This window comes from Tinamus guttatus, unplaced genomic scaffold, assembly GCF_059628265.1.
Source record: "Tinamus guttatus ecotype Peru unplaced genomic scaffold, ASM5962826v1 Tinamus_guttatus_pri_ptg000213l, whole genome shotgun sequence".
NCBI classification, from domain to species: Eukaryota; Metazoa; Chordata; class Aves; order Tinamiformes; family Tinamidae; genus Tinamus; species Tinamus guttatus.
Genome location: NW_028288747.1, coordinates 12,383,585 through 12,409,244, shown reverse-complemented (window position 1 = coordinate 12,409,244; position 25,660 = coordinate 12,383,585). Strand labels below are relative to the sequence as shown.

Sequence of the window (25,660 nt, the reverse complement as noted above, 5' to 3'; positions counted from 1 at the left end):
AAATCCATTTAGTTCTCCAGACATATTAAATGCTTTTAATACCATTTTCAGAGTTTAAACATTATTTGCATTGCAAGAATACACTCAGTCCTACACACACACACAAAATTACTAGCTTTTCACTTACTCTGCTATCAGACAGAGGGCACTTGGGGACTGCGATCCCCAAGAGCTACAGACCTTCCTGCAGCTCCCCAAAACAGCTACGGGGAGCTACCCCATAATTAGCTCATCAGAAAACTACACATTATTTTTTGGACTTTCTTGTTCTTTATTTGCATTAAAATTGTCGCATCTCCAGCGCAAACAGGGGAGGAGGGAAACCATAGCTTAGGCTGCAAAAGGAAGCAGCTGTGGGACTGCGACGGGCAGCGACTTTTCTTCATCTTTCTTGTGATGAAGGCTGTAAGACGAGGTGCTAAATAAGCAGTGCTTCAGCCTAAGTAGCCTGTGAAAGGCCACTTCTTGTTTCCCTCTTTGAAGGGAAATGAAAGAGAAACGAGGCCGGGGGAGTTCGCCGCCTTGTTCTCCGAACTGGATGAATCACAAAGCGGGCGAGGATGGTGCGGGGAGACAGCGGGGCTCCCTTCGGGGCAGGAACGCTGCGGGCACCGGAGATGGCGGCTGCGGATGGCGGGGAGGCCTCTCCTGGGCGCGGGCGGCCGGGGGCGAGTGGGAAGCAGGGGGATAAGGAGATGAGCCCCTGCCCCGCTATCCTGCGGGCACAGGCCACGGGACGGAGCTTACAAGGAAGCCTATGGCTGTACGTTTAAGTGCAGTTCTTGGAAACAAGGCATGGATAAACTTGATCAGGATTGTTTTAAAATTATATATTATGCATATATATATACACACACTACACACAGACATAAATAAAAGTGTATTTGCTCTGAGAGGTACTCAGAGCAGGGAATTTATATCCAAACACACGAATTTCCCTGTAGAGTCTGAGCTTCCAGGCCAGCTCTCCCACCGCAGGGGCACTAAAGCTCCAAGGCTTTTCCATCCCCCTTCCTCCATCCCCAAATTCAGATTATCGGGAAGCTTATATTTATATAAATGCTTATGTTCGCCTCAGAGTCCATAGTTTTGACTGTTTGTAGGATTTTTGCCCCTACGTGCTGGTGGAGCACCCAACTCTCGCTCAGGCGCTCAGCCTTCTTCGTAGTGGCTTCACAGCCCTTGCAGTTTCGGGCTCTTTATCACGCTGTTTATCACCACCACCTCCTCATCAGGAGCCCGTTTTTCCTCCTTTCTTCCCCCACCATCGTCCATCTCTGTCAAATGCTCCTTGCATAACCCGACCTCTTACCGACGACAGCCTGCCCTGACAAGTCCTCCCACCAGCCTCTGCTTCACGGATACTTTAGATCTCACCACAGCCTCTTACACACCGTTTTCTCCCCAGAACCAGCCCGCAGAACCACTCTCACGGGACAGCGGCACTACAATTCACACCGCCCTCCCTTTCACCGCTCGTTTACAGCCTGCCAGGGCCCTCGCGCAGCCTCCCGGCCGGGCGCCCCCCCGCCGGCCCAGCCTTCACGCGGCTCCTGCTGCGCGCAGGGCTGACCCGCCCCGTCGCAAGCCCTCTGCTCCGCCGAGCACTTCTGCCGTGGGGGCCGGCGGCGGCGCGGAGGCTCCTCGCGGGCTGCTCTTCCGCGGCCGGGCGGAGAGCGGCACTGTGTCCCCGCGGCGCACGCTCCGCCCGAGCCGCCCCCTCCGCAGCGCCCCGCGCCGGCCCTGCCTCTCGCCGAGCGGAGCCGGGGCAGCAGCGAGCGCGCCGCGGGCCTGTGGCACGGCGAGAGGTAACGGCCGTCCGCGCCCGGCGGGACGCGGCACGAGCCGGGGAGCAGCCTCCCCCGCGCCCCTTCCCCGTACGGCCGGGAGCGAGGCCGGGCCGGGCTGCCCGCCTGCGGCCTCCGCCATTGCTGCCGCGGCGGCCTCCCCGCTCCGCCCGCCGCGGCGGCGGGGCGCGGGCGGCCCGTAATGGCGGCGGCCGCTGCAGCTCGGCCGGCCGCGCCGCTGCCCTGCGCTCTCCCCGCAGCCCGGCCTGCTCTCCCCGCGCCTTCCCTGCCCTGGCGCGGCGCCCTCTGGCCTCCTCTTCCCCCTCCCCGGCTGCTTCCCGGCGGCGGCAACAGCCGCCCCGGGGCCACGGCTCCACTGCCTCTCCCAAAGAGCAGGGCCCAAAACGAGCGGCCCCTGAAGTGCTGCTCAAACAGAAGCCGGGACATAGGGAGCGCCCCAGAGTTTTTATTTTGAGCGCCCCAGAGCTGCTGGAAAACGACCACTTCTGCAGAGCGCTGGTCGAGCCCGCCTTTTGCGTAGCGTAGTAGTCGCGTACGCTTTGGGATGGGTCCTGCACTTGTGCTGGTGTCCAGTGCCGTGAGGCTGCCTGAGCTCCAGAGGGTCCTGGTTAAAATGACTATAACGACGTTCCCTGTCTTCCTTAGCGCCAGTCTGGGCTGGAGCCCAGGTAGAGCGGCTGGAATGCAGGCTCCTGGTTGTAGAGTCCTCACAGTTTCACATGTGCTTCTCCAATCTTGGGAGGCTTTCGCCGGGATCTTGTGATTAATCAACAAGAGTAATTCCTGCAGAAGTTGAGCACAAATCCTGCCCAGGCTGTTTGTTGAGAAGGTGTTGTGTGGAGCAGACGAACATAAATGATGGCAAAGCTGCTCTCATCCATTTCACTTAGCATCAGGATCTGCTGAAGTGAAAGCAAGTAAAACGACTTGGGGTGTGTTTTGAGAGCACAGGCTTAAAATATAAACCAGAAGTAAATTAAAGAATAGCCGAGAAGGCTAGTGTATCTGAAACAGTGGCAGTGTTGGTCCGTAGTGTGCTTGGGGCGCAGTCACCATTGCTACGGCAGGGTTGGTTTGTGTCACATGCTCCAAGTCCTGAGACTTGGAAACTGCAGTAGTCACTCTGTTGTATTAACACTAGTATTTTCACCTAAGGAAGGCACCAAGGTGGGAGAGAAGCCAATTTGTTGTGTTACAAAGTAGGTGACAAAAAATATTCGCCTTGGTACGGTTTTAGGGAACATCCATGGCATATTTATAGCTGTTCCACTGTGTGGTGTGGGTGAATCATTAGCTGTGACCTTGTCCACTTTACGAAAGAGAATTATGTTGTCTTGGGTGACTGCAGAAAGATGTCGAAATAGGGATGTAGGATTATTGTTGTTATGAGGTGGGTTGTGACCTGTTGTCTTTGGCTGTTGCCTGTGTGCTGATCTGGAGTCTGTTCTAGATGGCTGAAACAGTCATATTCCCATTTTAAATAGACTTCTGTATGTATTTATTTTTCGTAAAAATACTAGATTATTAGTCCTGAGTTGTAGAAACTTGCTGCCTTTGTCTAAGCAAGTAGGCCTTGCTACTGTGTTGTTACACACTGCCTCTCAAGTAAGGCCACATTTTCTCCTGAATCCAGCTGTACTTGAGAGAGAAGTCAAATTCTCCATCTGTTTCTTCTCATGACACCACTGGGGATTTGATCTACCAGCAGGATGGTTTCTATAACTTATCCATGTTCCACCTCAAAAAATCTGTTAGTTCAAACTTCCATTTACAGCTTTTTAACTTGACCTGACTGATCTTTTTTTCTTTCTTTTCAGTCCTGTGGGGTGAAGTCATGTTTAGAGGTAACTTGATAGGATTAAGTCTTATCAAGTCTTTATCGAGTATGTGTTTGCAGTGATTTGGAGGCAGTGCCCTTTTTCATTGATATACCTGGGTCTGGATGAGATCAATTACTTGTAGTTTGTATGCCTTTTTTTTTTTTTTTTTCATTTATTCATTTTTAACTAGCTAGTCTAGTGACCTCAGAAATTAGAGTGAATTTAAACATATGAAGCAATGTTAGACACATTTTCCAGCCTAGAATCCGGTCAAGTGGATTTATTTTTTTCCTTAAATATTGAGGATTATTTTGGGGCCGGTCTACATGAATAAGTTATCACTCCTGTTTTGGTTCCCCAATACAGCTGCATTCTTGTTTTGTTTGTTTTTTGTTTTGTTTCTTTAAGTTGCTTTGGTACGATGCAGCTTGAGTTAATGTAAGGTGGTAAGAGTATTAGGTTTCACTGTTGCATATTTTTGTTTAAGAAATTACTTCAGAGTAGTGTTGTGTGTTTGGACTATCAGGACAACTTACAAACTGTTTTATGTCCTTTTCCAAACTGGATCCTTGGCTTTCTGTTGTGTCTTCTATTGTAGGTCACTGATAAGTAGATATCACCTTGGTGAAAAAAACGGGTTTACATTGCAGCACATATTGTGCTCTGATGCTCTAGCAGTCATTTTCTTCTCGCCCGTGACTTATTCTAGCTTTCTGCAAACCTGAATATATCTTCTTTCTGTTTCTGTATTTGTCTCTGTGTAAAGGTTTCTCATGCTTCAGCTTTGTCCTAGTGTGCAACAAACCTTTATCTGTGGTTACCAGACCTGGGAATTAGCAGAGACTTGTCATGAAAGATATGGCAGCTGGGGATCTCCAGATTGCAGCCCTGTTGGCATAAAAGACTTCTGAAGGACAGGTAGGAAATGAGTATACAGCAAAAAGGTGTCTGGACAGTGCTAGCTTTGAATCGTTCTGTGGAGCAGAGAAGGCTTATGTAGAAGAGCCTGAACCAGGCCCTGGTCACATAGCAGAAGCCCTGCTGGGTGTGTGCCTACGTCTCTTGGCTCCTCTGATGCTGGAAAAAAATACTGCAGATACTGTGTCGTCATTTTTTCCTCTTTATTTTTTTTCCTTCTTCCTCTTTATTTTTTTTCCTTCTTCCTCTTTATTTTTTTCCTTCTTCCTCTTTATTTTTTTTCCTTCTTCCTCTCTATTTTTTTTCCTTCTTTCTTTTGGCTAAGCAAGTTTCTCTGGCTAAACATAACCAGATTAAAGCAGAGTGGAAGAATGAGGAAGGGCAGAGTACACCCACCAACAGGTAGCACATTCGATGGCCACAGGCTCTGCTTGTTAAGAACTGCTGCTCTTGAGCTGCTCTTTCACTCTTCTTGCTCCCATTGCTGGATTTCTTTAGGTGGTCCTAGATCTATAGCTGAGCATTCAGGGAGCCATATAAGTTTCTATGGGCTATCCCTATCCTTAAGGTATTCCCACCATGCATCTCTATGCCTCCCATGGCTTTCTAAATGCCTCCACAAAGACTCCAAACACCTTCCTTTTTGCTGTGTGCAGAAGGTGGGAGCTTGGGAGGTAGCAAGCACGGGTGGCCTTGGTGTTCTGGAGGCTGCAGATCTGTGGCCTGATAGGCTAGGAGGAACGCAGAGGCAGCTGGTTTGTTTAGATGGAGCAGCTCTTCTGCCGGTTGCATTTACTTTGTAATCTCCTGCTGCAGACCTGTTTGCGTTGGTTTTGCACTCTTGACCTTGTAGTTGATGGACAAAGCTTTTGTTTCCTACTTAAAGCATATATATTTTTTTCTTGTTATCACAAAGAATCCATTTATGGTTCAGGCCATGCACAAAGCTAAAAAAAAATCACAAAAGTTGAATCAGGAGAAAAAAACAAACAGAATAGATTTCATAAAACAAGTGTACTGAAATGAGTCAATGTCTTGCACTCTAAAATAATTTTATTTTAAAAACCCTAGGACCTTAGTTAAAACTGTTGAAATAGAAAAAGCCATCTGCACAATCAGCGAAAGTAACACTGAGTGGGAGAAGGAGAAGAGCAGAGAAATTGCTTTAGGTGTTTTTTAGAAGTGCTTTGTCTCTAGCTGGGTATAGGTTTTCACATTAAATAAGTAATTCTGTAAGTAACTTCTTCTGTTACTACTGCAAACAAATGGAAGAATGCCAAAGGGACCCACACTGTCGCCATTGCTACTCTTAGGCTTACTTTGAAAAACTGCTGGTAGACATTTCCTTTTTCTTCTTCCTTTCTCTACCTTGTGGCTTTTAGAGAAGGGGCTTGAACCAAGTGCAAACCTCCTTGTACGGCTGGAACTAGGCAATATCATGGTTGTGCCTGCATTTAGTTTTGTTAGCTGCTACTGTGTCTGTGCTTCTACTTAAGTACTTGCTTGTTTTGCTCCATTTGTAAGACTTACAAAATCAGGGGAGCAAATCTGGAAATAGCCTTTGTATTTTCATGCATTTGTTACACGGTTTGAGGCAGTAAACAGAAATTTAAGGAGAGGAAAGCATGTAGTGTTACACTGCTATCAGTTACACTTCTGCCTCATCTTCCCATCCTGGACTGAATTTATATTTCAGAGTTAAAACACTGTAAAATTGCTGAGTGGCTCTTCAGTCTCTCCTTTTGTGCAGCTTGGTGAAGGCCCGTGTTTGAGAGTGGGGTGAGCAGTGTTCTCTGCTGGCAGCCTTCCCTTCATTTTGTAAATTCACATCCTCTTTTTGAAGTTCCTGCGTGCCTTAAGCATTCTGCATGTTTTTATCACCATTATTTATGCTTTGGAGATTTGCAGTGTGATTAGATGCAGCACTGGAGATGGGCTTCTCTGTCTTGGGAAGATTCCTTAAAAAAAACACTGCGTCCTTAGCCAGCTGCTTTAGGAGCATGTCAGAATATTTGTTTAAATTCCCATTTCTTGCATGAATGTTATCTTGAACCTTCCTTTTCCCTCCTTCCTTTCCCCCCTTTCCCTTCCCTTCACGCCCCCCCGCCTCCCTTTTTTTCTTTCTCTTTAATTGATTTTAATGTGTTTCCAAGCATCAGTCTGCTATCAGGAAACTGAGCTCTAAGTTAGTATGTATGTGCACTGGCATGAAGTCAGTCTTGCAGTGGATCTCTAACTTATCTCCAGTGTGGACACAGTACTTTAGGACTTTTCAGCTGCTTTAATGAACATAAGTGCACTTTTCTAGAATAATTAGAACATTAAAAATTAATGATTTATCAATAAGTAATATATTTAATTCCAGGATTTCGTCTCTTCCCCATATGATGGAATGAATCTTTTTGTGACCAGTATGGATATGAGAACATTGTCAAGATGGTTAAGAATTGCAACAAGGAGCAAAGTGAAAGGACAAGTGAGAAAACTTATATTTACTACCAATTCATTCTATTTTATTTGTTTCTTTGGTTAGTATAAGTTAACTTTTTAACATAAGAAATCCATAGCTGAAATCAAGTAGCTATCCTTAGCAAAACTTAGATCTGAGTGCAACTTGGCACATTGGTAATTTGTTAAGTGTTCTTAACAAATTTATTTAAATGTATGTGTATTGCTCCGTGTTAAACTTTTCCTAAAATTATGCGATCCATGAACAAACTATACGTTTTGTTTCCTTTTCTGTTAATTTCTGTGTCAGGAGGGGGCATCCACTTCTACTGACATCTAATTTATATGTTGGACAGTATGGTTTCCTGACAGAAGGATGTGCTCTGTTTTCTAACTGCAAAATCTTTATTAAATGTGCCATCAGTGCTGGATTTTAAAAGATGAAAGGGGACCCACTGCAGAGCAAGTCAGTGAAGCTCAAAATGTAAGTTCTGTACCGTTATTATTTCATTTGAATTATATATACACATTTTTTTACAGTCTCCAAAATGTCAATTCGTTTCTAAAACCAAAAGATAGAAATAAACATTACATGATAAATATTTTATGTAGTTTGAAATTCAAAAAATGGCTAAAGATAATCTTTTATATGTATGCAGTTATCTTCTATAAATTGCTTAAAGAAATTTAAAATATATATGTCAGACAACATTGGTCATATTGCTTGAAAGTTGCATTAGGTGAGGGTTTGATTTTGATGACTTATATGTCATTTGAACTTGATCATGACCTGAATATTTTTAGTAAATCTTGAAGAGTGCTAGGATATGTTATATATTTCAATAAAAAGTTATCTTAATGACATATATTTGTTTGGAAGGCTATGGGGAGTTGTTTACTTAGATTTTTGTTTAAATGATCTTAATTGTTTTTAATTCTTTAGTTTGTGTGTCAAAGAAAAATTCCATTTCATTTTTTTTCTAGGGAAAAACTTAAAATTACTGTGCTTTGTCCATCCAGCTCCTTATGAGTAGCAGTGCTGGAAAACGCAATATCTTAAGCTGATAATCTACATATAAAACTAAATTCTATCTATCTAGGAAGTTTGCTGGAAGCATTCTGAGCTGATAGTCTTCTGCCTTCTCTTTTCTAGGGTGCTAACACTTGGAAGTAATTTTATAGAGGATGCCAGTTTCTCAATATCTCTTTCCTTCTTCAGACTGCTTGATTAAGGGCTGATTTACATGCAGGTAATTTTTTGTACCTATGTTTATTTTTGGTAGTTGAACTACATTGGGAGAAGATCCTTAGCATTAGGAGATGTGTAGCTTTGAAGAAGACTGGCGAGATGCTTGTGATTTCTCTGTTAATTTTCAGTTGTATTTTTTTAAAGGTGAAGTTGGGAGTGCCACAGGAGTATTCGTTTCATCAGTGCTGAAATGAAACAGCTGTTTGCTTTAATTGGCATGTGTAGAAGGTGATATTCAGAATTGAGTAGTGAACATCTGAGTATTTTGCAGCCTCTGGCTAATTGTCTAGAATTCCATTTCGGTGTGTTCAGTATAGCCTTGCTCTTCTAAATCATTATGGCATTGCAACTCCCTTTTAATCTTGGGGGAAAAAAAAAGTCTCATTTGTGGCTAGCTGCAGACTGATTTATATTATTTAGAAACTACAAACGAAACTACAAACCTTGCAAGTTTGACATCTGAAGCAGCATTGACTCCTAGATTGCTGAAAACAAAGGAAGATTTCTAAACTAAACTGATCGGTAAACTTGGAACAAAATATGCTCTGTAGCAAAATAATTTTGAATTTGATTTTTGAGTTTTGTTTTCTGAACTAAAGAGAAAAGAGATGATACGTGTTTTGAAGAACTGCTTGATCTGTAGAAGGAAGCTTTTGGAAAAGCAGAGGTAATATTTTAAGTAGAGCAGGGAGGAAAGACAGATGTGGATTTATTTCTTAAATTCCTTCTTGATCTAAATCTCCATGTTTATTTCAAGCTTTTTCTCAATAGTATATTTGATAATAGGTTAAGAAATATGGGACTGGCAATAATAAATTTAAAACCTTTTTACTTTTTACTATGATTTTTCTGTTGCATTTTTCTTACTTCTTTCTCTGTAATAATATTAAAGATTTGTAGTAATGAAATTAGTAGATTTTTAGGTCTCAGGACCACTTCAGCAGAAGTTTAGCTTGAAAACAAGAACTGTGCTCATTGCAACATTAAGTAGAATCTTTGTCTATAAAGCAAAGTATCTGTAGCATAAGGGAAGTAAAGTGTAGGTGGAGTTGGAATGGCGTATGATGATAAGGAAAGTGATAGTGAGTATGTGATTAATTCCAATAAACAGTTTAGGCCTCATTAATACTGAAATAACGCAGTGTAATTTATTGATTTGGATTCAGGCAGACCTAAGTGTGTGAATTTGATAGTTTATTATTAATATGTAATTGGATGTGCAGTCCAGTATATGTAGTACCTGGATAAGAAAAATACTTTAGTGGATAAAGAAAATCAGTTATTAGAAGACCTAGCTAAAGAGAATGTGTCTTAGCAGTGGTTCCTTATGGGACTGATTCATTTTAGGGGATTTGGATTGAAGTGTTAACAGTGCTAGGAATATTTTGGTTAAATGCAGTTTCTCTGCTCTGCAGAGAGGGACCTGGGTTTCATGGTGGGTGACAAGCTGACCATGAGGCAGCAGTGTGCCCTCGTGGCCAAGAAGGCGAATGGGATCCTGGGCTGCATTAAGAAGAGCGTCTCCAGCAGGTCGAGGGAGGTGATCCTGCCCCTCTACTCAGCCCTGGTGAGGCCGCATCTGGAGTATTGTGTCCAGTTCTGGGCTCCACAGTACAAGAGGGATGTGGAGCTGCTGGAGAGAGTCCAGCGCAGGGCCACAGGGATGATCAGGGGCCTGGAACATCTGCCCTATGAGGAGAGGCTGAGGGAGCTGGGCCTGTTCAGCCTGGAGAAGAGGAGGCTGGGAGGGGATCTGATCAGTGTCTATAAGTACCTCAAGGGAGGCAGTGAGGAGGATGGTGCTGGCCTCTTTTCACTGGTGGCCACCGACAGAACTAATGGCCACAAATTGAAGCACCAAAAATTCCATGGGAACTTAAGGAAAAATTTCTTAACAGTGAGGGTGACAGAGCACTGGAACAGGCTGCCCAGAGAGGTTGTGGAGTCTCCTTGTCTGGAGATCTTCAAAACCCGCTTGGACGCAGTCCTGTGCCACGTGCTCTAGGTGACCCTGCGTGTGCAGGGGGGTTGGACTAGATGACCTCTAGAGCTCCCTTCCAACCCTAAGCATTCTATGATTCTCTGAAAAATCTCTAGCTGTTTAGTAACATCAAGGTGTGTGAATAGCTTTTCCCTTCCAGGAGCTTTCCTTTCTCACTGAACCTGTTATAGTGAAGAAGAATCACATTTTTAAGCACTGAAACATTTTGCTTTAGGTTATGTCTCAACCTGTTTTATGGGCTGAAGGATGAATCAAATAGGAATACGACTTTGAAATTCATGACTTACTGTAGCCTTGTTTCTTTCTTTTTTGTTGTATTTTTTTTCTTTAAATGTTTTTTTGTGTGTGTGACAGTAAAGAATAGTGTAATTTGTTTCTTGGACTGCTGTTCCACAACAAAACATGCTGATGTTCATTCAATAACTGAAAGGTGGCTAAAAAATATATAATTAAAAGTATAGTTCTAGTCCCAAGTCATTCTGTATAGGTAGCTAGCAGCTTCCACTGTTGTCTCTCCTTCATTTTTAGAAGTCTGTCTCTTCCTGTGTGTTTTTTTCCTTCTCTCGTGTATTTCATTCTTCCCTGGGGACTTCATTGTTTGACATTCATCTCATCTACCTAAGGTCAAATTACGTGTGGCAGAAACTCCTGGGATCCTGGAGTTGTCTGTTTTTCTTATTAAGAAAAAATGCACGACCTGGGAGTGTAAGAGGCCACCTCTTTGTAAATGATACTTCTCATGGTTGCTGGAAGAAGTTGCTCGAGAATAGTGGAGAAATGCTGTCAGTATCTCACGTGGACCTGGCATTGCCATTTGTGTGCCAGAGATCCAAGGAGGGAAGAGCTGCCTGGTGCTGCCATGGATTTTTCTGTTCATGCTAAAGGGTTCATCTCTGGCAGAATAAACATCGTATGGAAGCAGGCATCATGTTTTGGAAGACTTACAGATGATTTGGAGATGTTTGTTATGTTTTCCAATACTTTTGTAAAAGGAGCAAAGGTTCTGAATTTTGAACAGAATATGAGGGGTTTGTTTGTTTATTTGTTTGTTTTCTTTTCCACTTTTCTGGACTTTTTAAACTCTTACTTTCCAGGCGTAAAGTGGTTATCAAATTAGGTGGAAAATAAGACTGCTGTTTGCTGCCAACCATTCAAGAAGTCAGCCAGCTCCTACGAAGTGCTTTTCTGGATACCTGTGGACTGTTTAGGATCTTTTCATTATCTAAAGAAGAGATGTGTGGAAAAGTGACCTATGTGTCTTGTAAAAGTTTTTCCATTCTTTTCATTCTAGGTCTCCCCCTTGCGATGTGCCCTTCCTGATTAAGACAGGTTTATTGTGATTTCTAAGCTTGGTACTGTCAAACTCAGGAGTGTAAACTAAAACAAGCTGATTTTTGGAAAACAAGATGCCACGGAAAAGGAAAACTGGTGGGAGTCCTTCTCGGAAAAGTGGAAATTTCGACAGAACTGCTGTTGCTGTGCCCCTTCACGGGAACCCAAGACTTTCAGTACCGCAAGCAATGTACAGTGTCAATAAGGAAGAGCTCTTCAACAGCATGTCAGAAATGTTTTCTGATCTGGATCCTAGTGTAGTTTATATGGTTTTGTCTGAATGTGATTTTAAAGGTAAATAAAACACAGTTGGCATTATAGTTTTGTTGCACAAATAGCTCTTAAACCTGACAACTCCAGCTTAGTGTGGGAGTTGCAAGTATGTTTGTCAGTTCAGCTTTTAACGAGTAGGTGAGTCATAATATTTTGAAATCTCATACCTCTTCCCAGGCAAGATTCTCCAAGTCAGATGACATCTCAGTGAGGTGCTGAGTCGCAGTAGCAGAGTGCTCTGGAAATGCAGGCACAGTTTACGTGGCCTGTTCTGTGACACGCAGCAGGCAGAGGCAGCGTGGGGAAGGGAATCCAGTTTTTCCAGTTACTTTCTGTGCCATATCAATTAGATGCGTAAACTTTCTTCTGGGAGGGTGTATTAAATCCTTCATCACAGTTTCTTAAGTCATAGCCACACAGTGTATGGTCCTGGCAGCTTTAGCTTAAATATTTGACTTTTGTTTTGTTTTACTTTGTTTTTCACCATCATCTTGTGATTCCACTGAGGATTAGTTTTTAGAGGATAAATTCTCTGCTTGAGCTGTGCTTTTCCGCCTACAGTCTGCCCAATTACTTACCTACTCCTAGTGATCTCTTCATTTATATTTAAGATTTGCCTTTACCAAAATAATAGCTTTATCTAGAACTTTTTTGGAGAATTCAGTGGATTCCTGCCTATGTGTCGAGAGGTATCCTGTTGTAACTTTAGCAAACATGTTTTTTCCTTTGCATTGTGGAAGCGTGTCCAAGTTTGTTACTGTGTTGTCCTTTTAAAAATGAAGAATATTTGAAAGATACTCGCTGTCTTCACATGAGTAATAATAGTTAGTCTTGTATAGACAGGGTGGAAAGATTTAAATTAAAGGAGCATAGATCGTCCTGTGCAGAGAGAGTTGTACTTCAAAGAACTTGTACTTTTTTGCTGAATTTTCCTTCAGAAAAGTAGAAACTTAGTTTTAGGACTCAGATGCCACATGTTCTGGGTTTTTGTTCTGTTCAGGCAGATCAGAGGCAACCTATATTTTGTATAGTGTCTTTACAAAGAATTAATGCAGACTTTTTTTAAAAAAAAATGTTAGTTATGACACTTTCAATTGGGTCTAGTCATAATGAAAGTAATTTTAATATTTTTATTTCTTTAATCCTTTTTTAACTGTCATGTCTTTCAGTTAATTTCACATGATTTCTCTTATATGATATGGGTTAGAAACAAGCATCCGCTTAAACATCCTGTTCTGTTTTTTGTTTTGTTTTATTTCCTCCCAGTGAAGCTTAATACTTCTTTTTTATGCTTACTATTTTTACTATTTTTATGCTTACTATGCTTGCATTTAGTTTCTTTATGCTTATTATTACTGCTTTGCAATAAGTCTATATTCAATTTTGTCTTTATCTCTAACGAGAAACAGTTCAAGTGGTTTGTGGGAGGTTTTTTGAAATGTGAATTGGTAAGGTGTTTAACATTCTTTTTAGTTTTTTTAGATGCTTCTTGATGTAAGAGTTGTATTTATAACAGCTTGTATTGCTTCAGTTGACCTTTTCTTTTTTTCTTTACCTTATTCAACAGTAGAAAGTGCTATGGATTATCTGCTAGAGTTGTCCACCCATGCAAAAGGAGTAGCATCTTCAAAGATCTCAAGTTTTGACCCAGTTGTGTCATCAATGGCTCTTATGAATCAGCAGAGATCTGTTACAAATGAAAGAGTGAAGGAAAGTACTGCACAAGAAAATAGTCCTGAAGGAACAGGAGAGGTCCTATCGCATGATACGCAGCTGACTGAGGACCTGGATTCCTTAATAGAGAATGCTTTTGTGAGGTACAGCTTGGGTGATGAATTGCCTGATTCTGCAGATGACCACATCACAAATAAATACACTGTGGGACATGACAGTTTTAGTGGATTTACTGATTTTTCTGAGTGGGAAAAACCTGATTCTGGTTGCAATGCCCTATCTCCACAGCAAGTGGAGATGAATAATGAGAGTTTAGAAAACTTTGGTTGTACTCAGCCGCCTATGCCTGTGAGTGAGCTGAGCAACCACGGAGAAGTTAGTTCACCAGCTGAATTGGATCCTTTTGCACAGACGCTGGGTGATCCTGGTTTATCAGAAATACCTGATGTGGCTCCAGAAGTCTATAAGCAATCCAGTGAAGACATGCCATGTGGAAATTCCCATCAGATAGAAAATACCGCTTCAGACCATGGAAGTGTGACTGCTGCTTTTGGTGAATCCTCCCAGAGACCTGTGGAACTGATAATAACTGTCCCTGAAAATCCTAATTCGAAGTGTCTGGAACAGCGCGAATTGGAAATGGATGCCTGCAGCAGCAGCCAAAACTCTTTTCTCCCGGAGGTGAATGCCTCTCTTGAAAAATCCCATTTGAAAACACCAGAACTTGCAGATTTTCAGCAATCTCAGCAGGGATATAATTTAAGTTTTTCTACACCATCACCTCAACCTCAGCAGCATTGGAATCCCATGGCTCCCCAGTTTTATCCGTCCAGTGGAAGTCATAGCTTTGTAACTCCTGTGGCTGCTAGTCCGGGCCAGTGGAGACCTTTTTCAGACTATAAGACTTTTGAAATGAAAGGACTTTATTTTTCCTCTCCAGTGGTTTCCAATGCCTGGGATAGCAATCCTTCCTTGAAGGTATGGGGAAATCAAGATAGAAACTCAAAACTGAACCACTCGCAAGCACTGCAGCCACCTGTTTGTCACATGATGAGAAAAAAGATGCACCTTATAGGTCAAGTGCTTGTTCTTCTCAGAGGTGTTCCAGGATCAGGAAAATCATTTTTGGCAAGGTAGAACATCTATATTGTGAGCTTATAAAATAAATTGCTTAATTGTTTCATGGGATTTAGTGGAGGCAGAGGCAATTTTCTGATGTGTAAATAGTTGTAAGTGCATAAACCCTGCTGGGCAATCATATGGTACATGCAATGTCTTGTGCAATAGTAGTTGCTGAGCTGCTTGCAGCAGCTCTAGCGGACACTGAAATAAGAGGGGTTAGCTCTAGCTTCTGCCACAGGCCTAAGGTCTGGAGTGGAGTTTATGCCAGCAGAGGATTAGCACAGTGCTATTTAGCTTTACCATATTCTTCCAGCCCTTCTCCATTTCAGGTGTTTCCTTCCAGTTAAACAAATGGAAACGTACCAAGTCTGCAGAGGTAGAAATTTCTTTTCCATGGTGGGAATTCTTTTAAGAGAATTGGTGCAAGCAGTGTATGTTGAAGTGACCAGATCAAACCTTTGTTTTATTTTTATTTTCCCTAACTCCCCAAAACTTTGATTGTAATTAGGTTTCCATGGGCATCTGAAACATCTGGTGCAATTAAGACTATATACATGTCTGTCAGTGTCAAACTATGTTGCTAGATATAGATAGAAAAACATTTATGGTTTCTTGAAATAAGGCTTTCAGGAAGCCTCTAGCAGCTGTTTCCCTTGGACATCTCCAACCTTTGGAGAAAAAGGAGGGGAAATGAATATAGATCATCTTTGCCCTGAGGGTTGCTCTTCCCACATGTGGAGTTGCTCCTTCTGTTCTTGGTAATCGGCCATGCCTTTTGGGTTCCATTTGTGCAAGAGTCCAACTACATGCATGGGACCCAGTATGTTGGGTGAGGAGGTGAAGAGAGAAACACTGTTTGCCTCTTGATCTTTTACAGGGCTTTGCTTGAGGATAATCCAGGTGGGATCATTCTTAGTACTGATGATTACTTCTATAAACACGGACAGTACCACTATGATGCGGGTTGCTTAGGGGAAGCCCATGACTGGAACAGGAAGCGAGGTGAGGAATGAAGCAGGGATTTCCTTGCCTGTTTACAGCTCAGTGTTTGGGTGCCGTTTAAAAAGCTGCCTGTCCTGTAATGCTTGTGTCACAGGATGAGTGTCTATCTTATTTTAGAATTGTTTTTAATAAGTAGAATACGGGCACAAACTCAGGGGTGACCTGTGTACAGTGTGTTTTACACACAAAATGCTTGTGTTTGTGTCCAAGGGTTGTTTTTCTCCCCACATTCTCTCATGGTACGTATTTTGGGCTGTGTCTCATTTTTGGAGTGCTGATCTTTACCATCTCCCAAGATTGCACCTTCTAAGATTAAGATGAGCAATTACATGTGCATATGCATTAAGTAATGAGGATGCTGATACAAATAACACCTACACAGTTTATTCATGCTCCTACTTTTTTTTTTTTTTCTCTTCAACAAGAGAGCTGTGATTGTCGGCAAATTTAAGACAAAGATTGTACGAATTGTAAGAACACGACAGAGGAAATGACGGTGTTTTTACTGTAATCAGTGTATTTTTTGATGTTGGTTTCCACTAGACTCTCCACAAAACAGCTATTTTCAAGCTTTTATTTGCTCAGTTTGAATTTTCCTGCTGTCAAATTTCTAACCAGAGAAAAATGGATTAGTAAGAAATGAGTGATTCAAGATAACTTTGATAGTACAGATGCTTTGTACCATAGCTATAGAATCAGAATGCTGTATCTCAAAGGTAGTGATTCTAAACATTTTATTACTGTGTACTTAAAAATTACAATAATTCTTTTGATTTTTTCATATTTTATGCAGTTTACAGAGTGGACTAATCTTAAGACTGTTAAAAAGCCAAGAATTTTGTATGCAACAAAGAAGTCCACTTTAAGGTGATCATGTAGTTTTTTTTTAGTTTAATTTACTGATTAGTCATCTTGGTACATTTTACATCTGCATTTTCATTCCTTGATTATCATACATATGTTAATTCAGAAGTATAATGCCATACCACAATAGTTTTCCACGTGAGGGTGGGGGATTTCTAAAATAAAAAAGCCCTTGGAACAAGGCTTGGAACAAGAAAAGATCAAGCTATGGCAAGAATTCCTTACACAGTGGTTAATCATTAGAGGTTATCTACTTTAAAAAATGATAATACAAATTTAGAGAATGTCTCTGTTTTATTAACCAAGAAGTTAACTGTATCACATTTTTTTTTGTACACGTGTGTCTTTCAGCCAAAGAAGCATTTGAAAAGAGAATGTCTCCTATAATAATAGACAACACAAACATACAGGCGTGGGAGATGAAGCCTTATGTTACTTTGGTTAGTATGATAACTTGAGCAATATGAAAGGGGATTGTTGACCAGCATGAGAACGTATGTTTTAAAATGCAGTTATTGTTTCTGTCCAGCTCTTGTTTCTCTTCCATAAGGGAGGATATAGCCTATAGCCTGGAGTCAGAATAGTATCATATCGTGTTATATTGCATCATGTCACACACGCCTTGCATGCCTGCTTATTGACCTGGCCTAGTTTCCAAGTAACAAATCGCAATGCTTTGTGCTTAGAAGCAGATATAACTTTTGTAGGGGAAACTGAATTCTATTCCTCTTTTTATATTATCAGCAAAATTGTAAGCTTGTTTCTGTTATTACTCATATCAATGAGTGCTGATTGTATGTTTTATGCTCTGTGAAATAATCTTGTTTACTTCCCTGTCAAATATAGGATGAGGCTAATAACCAAACAATGAGAGGGCTAATATTTTTGTTCATTTTGTGAAGATTAGACTGACGATCAAAATCGTGTTTGTTTAAGGATACATACAACCTATTATCAGAAATTATTTGCCTTTACATTGCAGTGTTGTAGTGAACTCTTAACAGTGGGAATTTTTAAAAGCAATTATGAAATGTTAATCTTGCCAGATATACTTAATGATTTATATAGAAGTGATGCAATCAAACTACATCATCTGCATATCTTAGTTGTGTAGTGAAAGGTGACCTGCTTTTATTTTGTACTAAGCATATGCAATCTCCATTTAACTTGCAGAGTTACATTTAATGATTTAAATAACATAGAGATCTCTGTTACAAGGTTCTCTTACTCCAGTTTCTGGAGTAAGAGAGTAATTTTTTCTTAATTTCAGCACATCTAGGATCTAACTCTTATTTTGATCATTGACCATTCATAAGACGCTAGAGGAAATGGTATCCTTTCAACATAAAATGTTACACCTTTCTGTAATGTTCTGACACCAAAATTTTGTTTTAAAGATGTACTGTGAGTGTGCTGGGAACGAGGGAGAGACAGACATAACATCTACTAATCATTATGCTGAAAACAGTGGGTAGGTTTCCAATTGGATTTAGCCTAGGAATGAACTGGGATGAGAAGTAAGAGTAACTTAGTAAGTGTTTTGCCCTCCTGTAATTTTGTCATACTCTAGCTTTAAACATATTTTTGAATAGTGTTCTAGCTTCTGCTTCTGCTGCTCACACTATATTGGTTTTGTTGATGAATGGTCTTCATTCAGCAATCTTGTACTTCTCAAGCCCTGATTGCTTTCTGAAAGTAGATCTTGTGGGATTTCTTTTGCACATATCCAGGAGCCTGTGCAGCAGCACCCAGAACAAAATGGGCAGCTTTTGAGCGATTACTTACGAGCTTTGCAGGATTGGTGAACAGTGAGACTTGAATCCACATCATTTCTGTTAATAAAATTTTTGATTATACTTGCTTAACATTTGATAAAGTAACAGATCTGTAAGAAAGACTCTGATTTTGCTGTATCTTGACTTGAAGGTATAAAAAAAAATCTTACAGGAATTGCAGGGCTTGAGTAGGGTGCTAAGAAGTTTATCCCAAAACAGGAACGGTGGGAAATGACACAATACTTGGAGTGTTTACCCTAATGGGGCTTTGGGCTGCTTTTTCCCTCGTGACGAGACTAGACCGTGTAAGGACCATACACAGGCATCGTCTTTACTTGTAGCTTCCCAGGCTTCAGGAAGGCTACCCCTTTCAGCTGCACTAGTGCGCTCGAATTGCTTCCGTTCCGGAATTGGTTTGCATCTGGTAAACTCTGAATAGAAGCAATGTGTTTGTCCCTGAGAGACGGTGTAAACGTGCCCGTAGCCTTCCTGGAAAAGGGAGATACTCTGCGCCCTGACCTGGGAAGAGGTTGAATATTTAAAGAGATGATATAAATTAATTAAGAAATCAATATAAATAGCATGTCTTGTGTGTGTGGCAGGGGTGAATGTTACCTAGAGACTTGGATCTGATACCTGTCTGCCTGTCTGTGAGCGATACTTTGCTGTGGTCATGGTACACATTTAAGATTACAGTAAGAGATGCATGTATATATATGTATATATATATATCATACTTGCAGTTTGAAAAGTCTCCAGGAATTAATATTGAACAAAAATTCCTTGTTCCAAATATTTTATTTGCTTTGTTAAAGCTACCTGTGATTTTTGTATGTTGTGTGCTTTTCTATAAATAAATGACTGATTTGTCTTTGCTTTATTTTATAACTGCTGTATTCAGGCTCAGCAGTTCAAATACAAAGTCATGTTCCGAGAGCCAGACACTTGGTGGAAGTTTAAACCAAAGGAACTTGAAAGGTAAGAATATAAAGGAAAAAGTCATATTAGATTTTATATCTTTCTTTTTCTGTAAGCTTGTATTTTTTTAAAAAAGTACCACTTAGTACAGTGGCTCATGAGGTAGTAAGAGATCGATGAGGATTTTTGTGTTAAAAATCCCCTAATTATATTTTGATTGTTTTGCATGCAGTCTTTTTCAGGATTTTATATACTATTATGAAAATTTTCTCCTGTCAATTTAGTTGTATACAAAAGAAACTGGTTATTAGCAATAGTGATTATGTAATGCTTCCATGTCTGCACTTCCTTTGTGTTTAAGGTTCAGTGACTGCCCCTTTGGAATCCCGAAATTGCAAAAATGATATTAGATGGTGTCTGTGTTTGCATCCAGTTGGTCTGCTGCCTTACTTGGAACATTTCTGCTGCTGCTTAGTGTAGGGCAATCAGTTCCTGAGTGACTGAGAGGAGCAAAACTTTGCTTGGGGTGGATCAACTTTGTTGTTTGCCTGTTCTTCAGCAGCGCCTTTTATATTGTCTTCCTTAGTAAACTTAGAACCAAATAGATGAGATATGAACCATTTAAGTGGATGCCAAGGCAGCCGGAAAACAGTCTGGGAGCTGAGTTCAGAGGGTTGTGATCAGCTATATAAAAAGCAGCTTAGCAGGGTACTGGCATCTCTCAGGGATGAATGCCTGGATGATATGACAGTGCAGTCTCCGCAGGTTTGCAGATGTTAGTGTTGAACAGAGTAGTTTGTTCACCGTGGAGGAGGAAAAGTTAAGGAAGGATCATATTGCTGTCTTCAGTTACCTGTTGAGAGGTTATAGTGAAGATTAAAAAGGTCTGTTCTGAGAAGCGTGCAGGGATAGGGCAAGAGGAAATGGACACAAATTGGAACATGGGAAATTTTGATTACATATAAGATTTTTTTTTTTCCCCTCATATGAGGGCAGTAAAGAGCTGAATCAGGTTGCCCAGAAAATGTATGGACTTTTCATCCTGAGGATATTCAGAACTTGATAGGATAAGGCCCTGTATAGCCTGAGCTAGTTCAGAGCTGCTCTGAATAGAACGTTGGGCAACGTGATCTCCAGAGGTCCATTTCAGTGTAACTTATTCTGTGATTTTCTCGTAAGCCCACATGATGTGTCTTCACCTGAATTTCCATGCGTAGATTAAAGTTGGCCAGCTTTCAAAGGTGCTATGGTGGACTATTTTCTTTCAAAAAAAATGGAACTCAGTAGAAAGTGGCTTCAGTAGGAGTCAAGGACTGCCTGCTTCCCACTGACTGGCAATATCTTGTTTCTTTAAGGAGCAGGAGCTCTTCACAGTCAAGTCTGGATGAGGCTTTCAGATATTTCAGAGAGTTGAGGGTAGCTTTGGATTATTCAGAATCCACCTGCTTGATACTTATTTGAAGAGAATGCATCATTGATGGCATTTTTAGATTTTTAGTATTTAGCAAAACATCCCCTTAAAGAAAAGGGCCACCAGATGTGAACTGAGGCAGCAGTTTGTTTGAGACTTCTGTTCTGAATGACCTAGTGCACTGATACAAAAAGAATTGCTGTTTCCGCTTTTGCCTTGGGCCCCTGTGTTCTCTGGTTAGTCTTGCTGTACACCTATTTTTTTTTTCTCTTCAGTCTTTTTAATATACAGATTTGGACTTTTTTTTTTTTTTTTTTAATCTCTTATTCTTTTTTAATCCAGGCGGAACATTCATGGTATCTCTAAAGAAAAGATCAAAAGAATGCTGGAACGGTATGAACGCTGCCTTTCGGTTAGCTCGGTTTTGAATTCTTCAGTCCCAGGAAAATCCGAAGCTGCTGTGTGGAGTGAAAATTCTTCTCAGGAAGAAAGCTCTAGGTTAGATATTTTTCTTGTCTTTGTATTCTCAAATAAAAGGATAAAGACTTAAACTTTGTAACAGTGGAGACTGGCTGATGTTCTTCAACTGTGAATGTGTTCCAAAAATTAGCTTTAAAAAATGCGCTACTTTTTTTCCCTTGATTTTTAAGAATTTGAAGAACCTGGGAAGGAATAATCAAGGAATCTAATCAACTTTCCACTTCTTTCTGGAAATCTCTTGGTCCAGTTGTATTACCTTTCAGTCTGCTTGCTCTTGTCTTGGAAATGTGCCGTTAGATCTATACTGCAATTAAATATACTTAAAATGTCTAACAAGCTTTTTAGAAAGAACCGAGTTCCATATGCAGTGAGGTTACTGATTCTGAGTCTGTATGTTATGTATGTATGGTATAATATGATGTCTTTGTCATTCTTAGTGTAATAGAAATGAATCATATGTTTGTCCATGTGGAATATATTTAATGTGAAATTGGGTAGATTTATGTTGTTGTATATGTGGGATTATTTTGTAGTGGCTAATCTGAATAATGCTGCACATGCATTATAAAAATGCACAGGAAAACAGATATTACAGTAGTTATGTTGGCCATGTTGTATGTTGATAATCTCATTTATTTTTACATACCTAGCGTATCTGAAATGATGTAGGCTCTGGTAATTAATGGAGTATAGCACATTGTGAAAGACATTACTACTTGTTGCTAAATTTCTAGACTTGTTTAGAATCTTGTGGTGATTGTTCGCTGACTGCACATAGTTACTAGATTGGATGATTTAAACGAAGAAATGGCAGGCAGTAGCCTGCCTCTATATAACCAAATGTTAGGAAAGGGGAAAGATAGACTACTGGGCAAGCCCCCTGCTGAATGAAGTAAGAGGGGTACTTACTAAGTAAAGCTCCCCTTTACTCTATTTCTTTTTTTCTTAATGAGTCCTGAGGTTTGTGCTAAGTCATCTTAAATTTGTTTCTTTCCTCTCGCAAGATTTCAGAGTGTGAGACTGTGAAGATTTCATACGTATTCTCCATCTGGATGATTACAGCGTGTTCTAACAGGCAGCTTTTGATCTGTATCTTGAATATGTTAAATATCCAATTCAGGATTAAAAGTATAAATAAGGACAGGTGCTTAAAATGTTTCAGATGGGTGTATTTTTCATTCCAAATTGTCTTTCAGAAAGAGAGAGATCCATTCTGACGTAAAGGAAGAAAGACCTTTTGTTTTTAAAGCGGAACCTCTTGCATTAGCTGAAGATAAAGAATCTTTGTCTGCTACTACTTTAACATTAGAAAATAATTCTGCTCCTGAAGGTTTTGAGAAAGAGGGCAAAGAACTGAAAAAGGACTCAGTGGAACACAGTTCTGAGAACAACACCCTTAAAGATGACTTGGATATCTATTTGTCAGATCGTGAAGAGAAAGTACTGCTTTTTGAGAAGGGAGAAGAAAAGGGAGAAAAAATGGAAGGAATTACTGAAACAAAAGTGGTTGAGGTAGATGTGACTAGCTCTGAAAGGACTGTATGCTTGCATGTGCCTCTTCCTGAAGGAGTCGAAGAACATAGTGATAACAGTGTTGTTGGAGGTGACACTGGAGTTGAACAATACAGTGAAATAACTGCAGAACCAGAATTAACACAAAGAAATAATGTTGGAGGTGACACTGGAGTTGAACAATACAGTGAAATAACTGCAGAACCAGAATTAACACAAAGAAATAATGTTGGAGGTGACACTGGAGTTGAACAATACAGTGAAATAACTGCAGAGCCAGAATTAACACAAAGAAATAATGTAGTTGAACCAAGCAGTTCAGTTTTGCATGTGTCAGGCAAGCCAGAGTTACTAAACTTTCTGGGGGATTGGCCTATAGAACAAACAATGGGACAGAGGGTCAAAAGACCTAGAAGATTAGAAAAATCTTTGAAGACTGATAAGGAAGGCGAAACTCCCAGTCAGCCTCCTCTTGAATTAGATAGGGAGCAGGTGGGCCTACCTGATTCCTGTACTGTTGAAAAAGGATTGGAGGAAGAAAATTTGTCCGTTAGTTCAGATAAAATTGCACCAGAATTACAAATGGTAGGTCATTGGCCTCTGTCAGGCTCTTTAGAACAGAGACAGCAAAGGTCAAGGAGAGTGAGGAAGACAAGTCTAAATCAATCAGATGATAGTATAAGTACTAAAGATCACATTAATAGAAATGCTCTTGACACAGTAGATGTGCTTCGTGGGACACCTGTGGACACCTTGGAGCTGCAGGATACAAAGAAATTGCATTTTCAGCAACCTGAAGCAGTAGCTAGTGAAACAACCACCGAGAAAAAAAATCAACAAAATAAAAGAACAAGGAAACATCACAAATTAGCTCTCACTTTTACAAACAATAATCTGCCTCCTCCCAGAGCAGAGGAGCAGTTGTCTGTGCTTAACACTGCAGAAGAGAAACATGACACATGCTCATGTAGACAAGTAAGTAGCCATTCACAGACTGAATCACAGGATTTTGCTCTTCTGTGGAGGCTAGAAAAGAACATGATTTTTCCTGAGACTACCAAGGTGTTGCATGGCAGACTAGATGGCTTCAGACCCAAAAATGTAGATAGTGCTTCTGATTTCCAGGAAAAAATACCCTATCGAGTTACGTATGATAAAAGTACATTTGTGGAGGAAAGTGAGCTTATCAATATTGATGAGTCTGAAAAGTTAAATATGCTCTGCAAGCTCTTTGAGTCTCTTTCAGTTGAAGCTCTGAAAGATTTGTATGAGAGATGCAACAAAGACATTGACTGGGTCACTGGTCTGCTGTTAGACTCTAACGAAAAGCTATGCAAGGATGTCAGTACAGAATGCTTGCAAGTAAAGGAAGCTGAGACTGTTGCCGCAGACCCTGATTTCAAGGCAAATGCAAGCTATGGTGAGAATCCCCAAAATCCTCAACAAACCCAGCAAATATTTGTGAAAGAAGCTACTTTTGAGGGTTCAGAGAACAAGAACTCATTGATCAGCATTGCAGAAGGTAGTACCACCACAGTAATTGTGACAGATGCTGATATATCTGACTCATTAACTACTGTCTCTATGAATGATTCAGCGGAACACAAAAATCCCAGTGATGCAGCTCCTGGAATTGATGCCGTTGCCTCAGCAGCAGATATCACTGAACAGTCTATGTCAGAAATGCAGAAAATAGATAGGCAGCCTATGAGTACTGCTGAGGAAACACAAAATAAGCAGTCAGCTTCTCAGCTTGATGTAGGTTTATGTCTACCTGTGACTTCACCTCATGGTCTTCATACAACTCCTACCAATTTAGAAATCAAATTAAATAATGAAAATTACAGTAACCCTTCAGAAAGTGGTGCAGAGAATATCGAAGGACATAATACAGCTACTTTGTTACTGAAAATGGATCAAACATCTTGGAAGGATCCTACAGATGATAAAGAACTGGAATCTGATAAAGAAACCCGAGAGAGATCCAGGGAGGTATTTGGTAAAGAAAAAAGTGAAACTCCAATTTGGGATGCCAAGATAGAAACCCCTTCACCAGTCCCATCTGTGGCCTTCAATATAGACTGTCTAGAGCTAACATTGCCTCCGGAACTGGCACTCCAATTGAAAGAGATATTTGGGCCCGTTGGCATTGATGCAGGTATGGAAAAAATGATAATCCTTATTTTTGTGAAAAGTTTAGCTAAGAAAAACCTTTTCTTCTTTCTGTTTTTCCTTCTTTCATAATTGGTTTTGGGAAATAGAATTGTGCAATTCCTTGGGATGCTGTTGTTTGCTTTTGTTAATTTAAAAATGAAACTGAGCTTGGTGTAAAATGTAGATGCAGTAGTGAAGATATCAACCTTCTGCCTGTATCTCTTCATCCATGCGCATCCTTTAAAAGCATGAGAAAACATATTAGCTTACTTTTCTTTTGAGCAGTAGGCCTTTGAGCTTATTTTCATCTGCAGGCTCCTGAAATGATGAGGCTGGTATAAATGTTGACTGTTTGGGGGGGGGAAGCATTGGCTAAAATGGGGTCAGAGAAGTCAAAGACTTGTTGAGATAGAGAATTAAGTAAGGCTGTAGCAAAGGGTGAAAACAAAACAAAAACACCACACCATTCTGCTGGGGGAGAATGGTGAAGAAAACCATAATCAGCTTGAACATGTATGAAAATACGAAATGAGAAGTAAAAACTAATAGAAGAAGGAAGAAGAGAAAATGCAGTAGCACATACTAGTTTTCTCATACTAGTTCTAGAGAACTAGTTTTCATGCTAGTTCTCTCTTGATGTGAAGCCTTCCATACATGATGGGTGGACCTGGCTGCTAGCCTTTCTGCCTTGCATCCCTACCCCTCCAGGAATAAATTTGCTTTTTGTTAGCAGAAAGGTGTTTTGATGTTTTAGATCTACATTATTTTTTATAATATATATGATTTTTCCCATTTTCTTTTTGAATCTTTGAGAAATGTAGCTATCAGCAAGGTATGTCAGGAGGAATATATATCACAACACCATGATGATTGCTGCTGTTTCTTTTGGAACAGGAAG

General features: G+C 40.6%; 1 protein-coding gene and 1 long non-coding RNA gene across 2 annotated transcripts in view; both read left to right on the top strand.

Annotated features, from left to right (window-relative positions):
* The first annotated feature begins 1,781 nt into the window (after positions 1–1,781).
* N4BP2 (NEDD4 binding protein 2) overlaps positions 1,782–25,660 on the top strand; it is a 35,090-nt gene continuing 11,211 nt past the window's right edge. The window contains exons 1-9 of the mRNA XM_088524766.1: positions 1,782–1,808; positions 11,537–11,871; positions 13,418–14,657; positions 15,524–15,648; positions 16,864–16,952; positions 19,189–19,265; positions 20,959–21,114; positions 22,293–22,699; positions 22,844–24,766. Of these exons, the coding sequence (XP_088380892.1) occupies positions 11,652–11,871; positions 13,418–14,657; positions 15,524–15,648; positions 16,864–16,952; positions 19,189–19,265; positions 20,959–21,114; positions 22,293–22,699; positions 22,844–24,766 (4,237 nt within the window). The 5' untranslated portion in view covers positions 1,782–1,808; positions 11,537–11,651. The remainder of the gene's footprint in view (positions 1,809–11,536; positions 11,872–13,417; positions 14,658–15,523; positions 15,649–16,863; positions 16,953–19,188; positions 19,266–20,958; positions 21,115–22,292; positions 22,700–22,843; positions 24,767–25,660) is intronic.
* Positions 6,916–8,240, top strand: LOC148594707 (uncharacterized). The gene is made up of 3 exons (XR_015913377.1): positions 6,916–7,022; positions 7,305–7,478; positions 8,148–8,240. It is a non-coding gene; the product is annotated as an uncharacterized LOC148594707 (long non-coding RNA).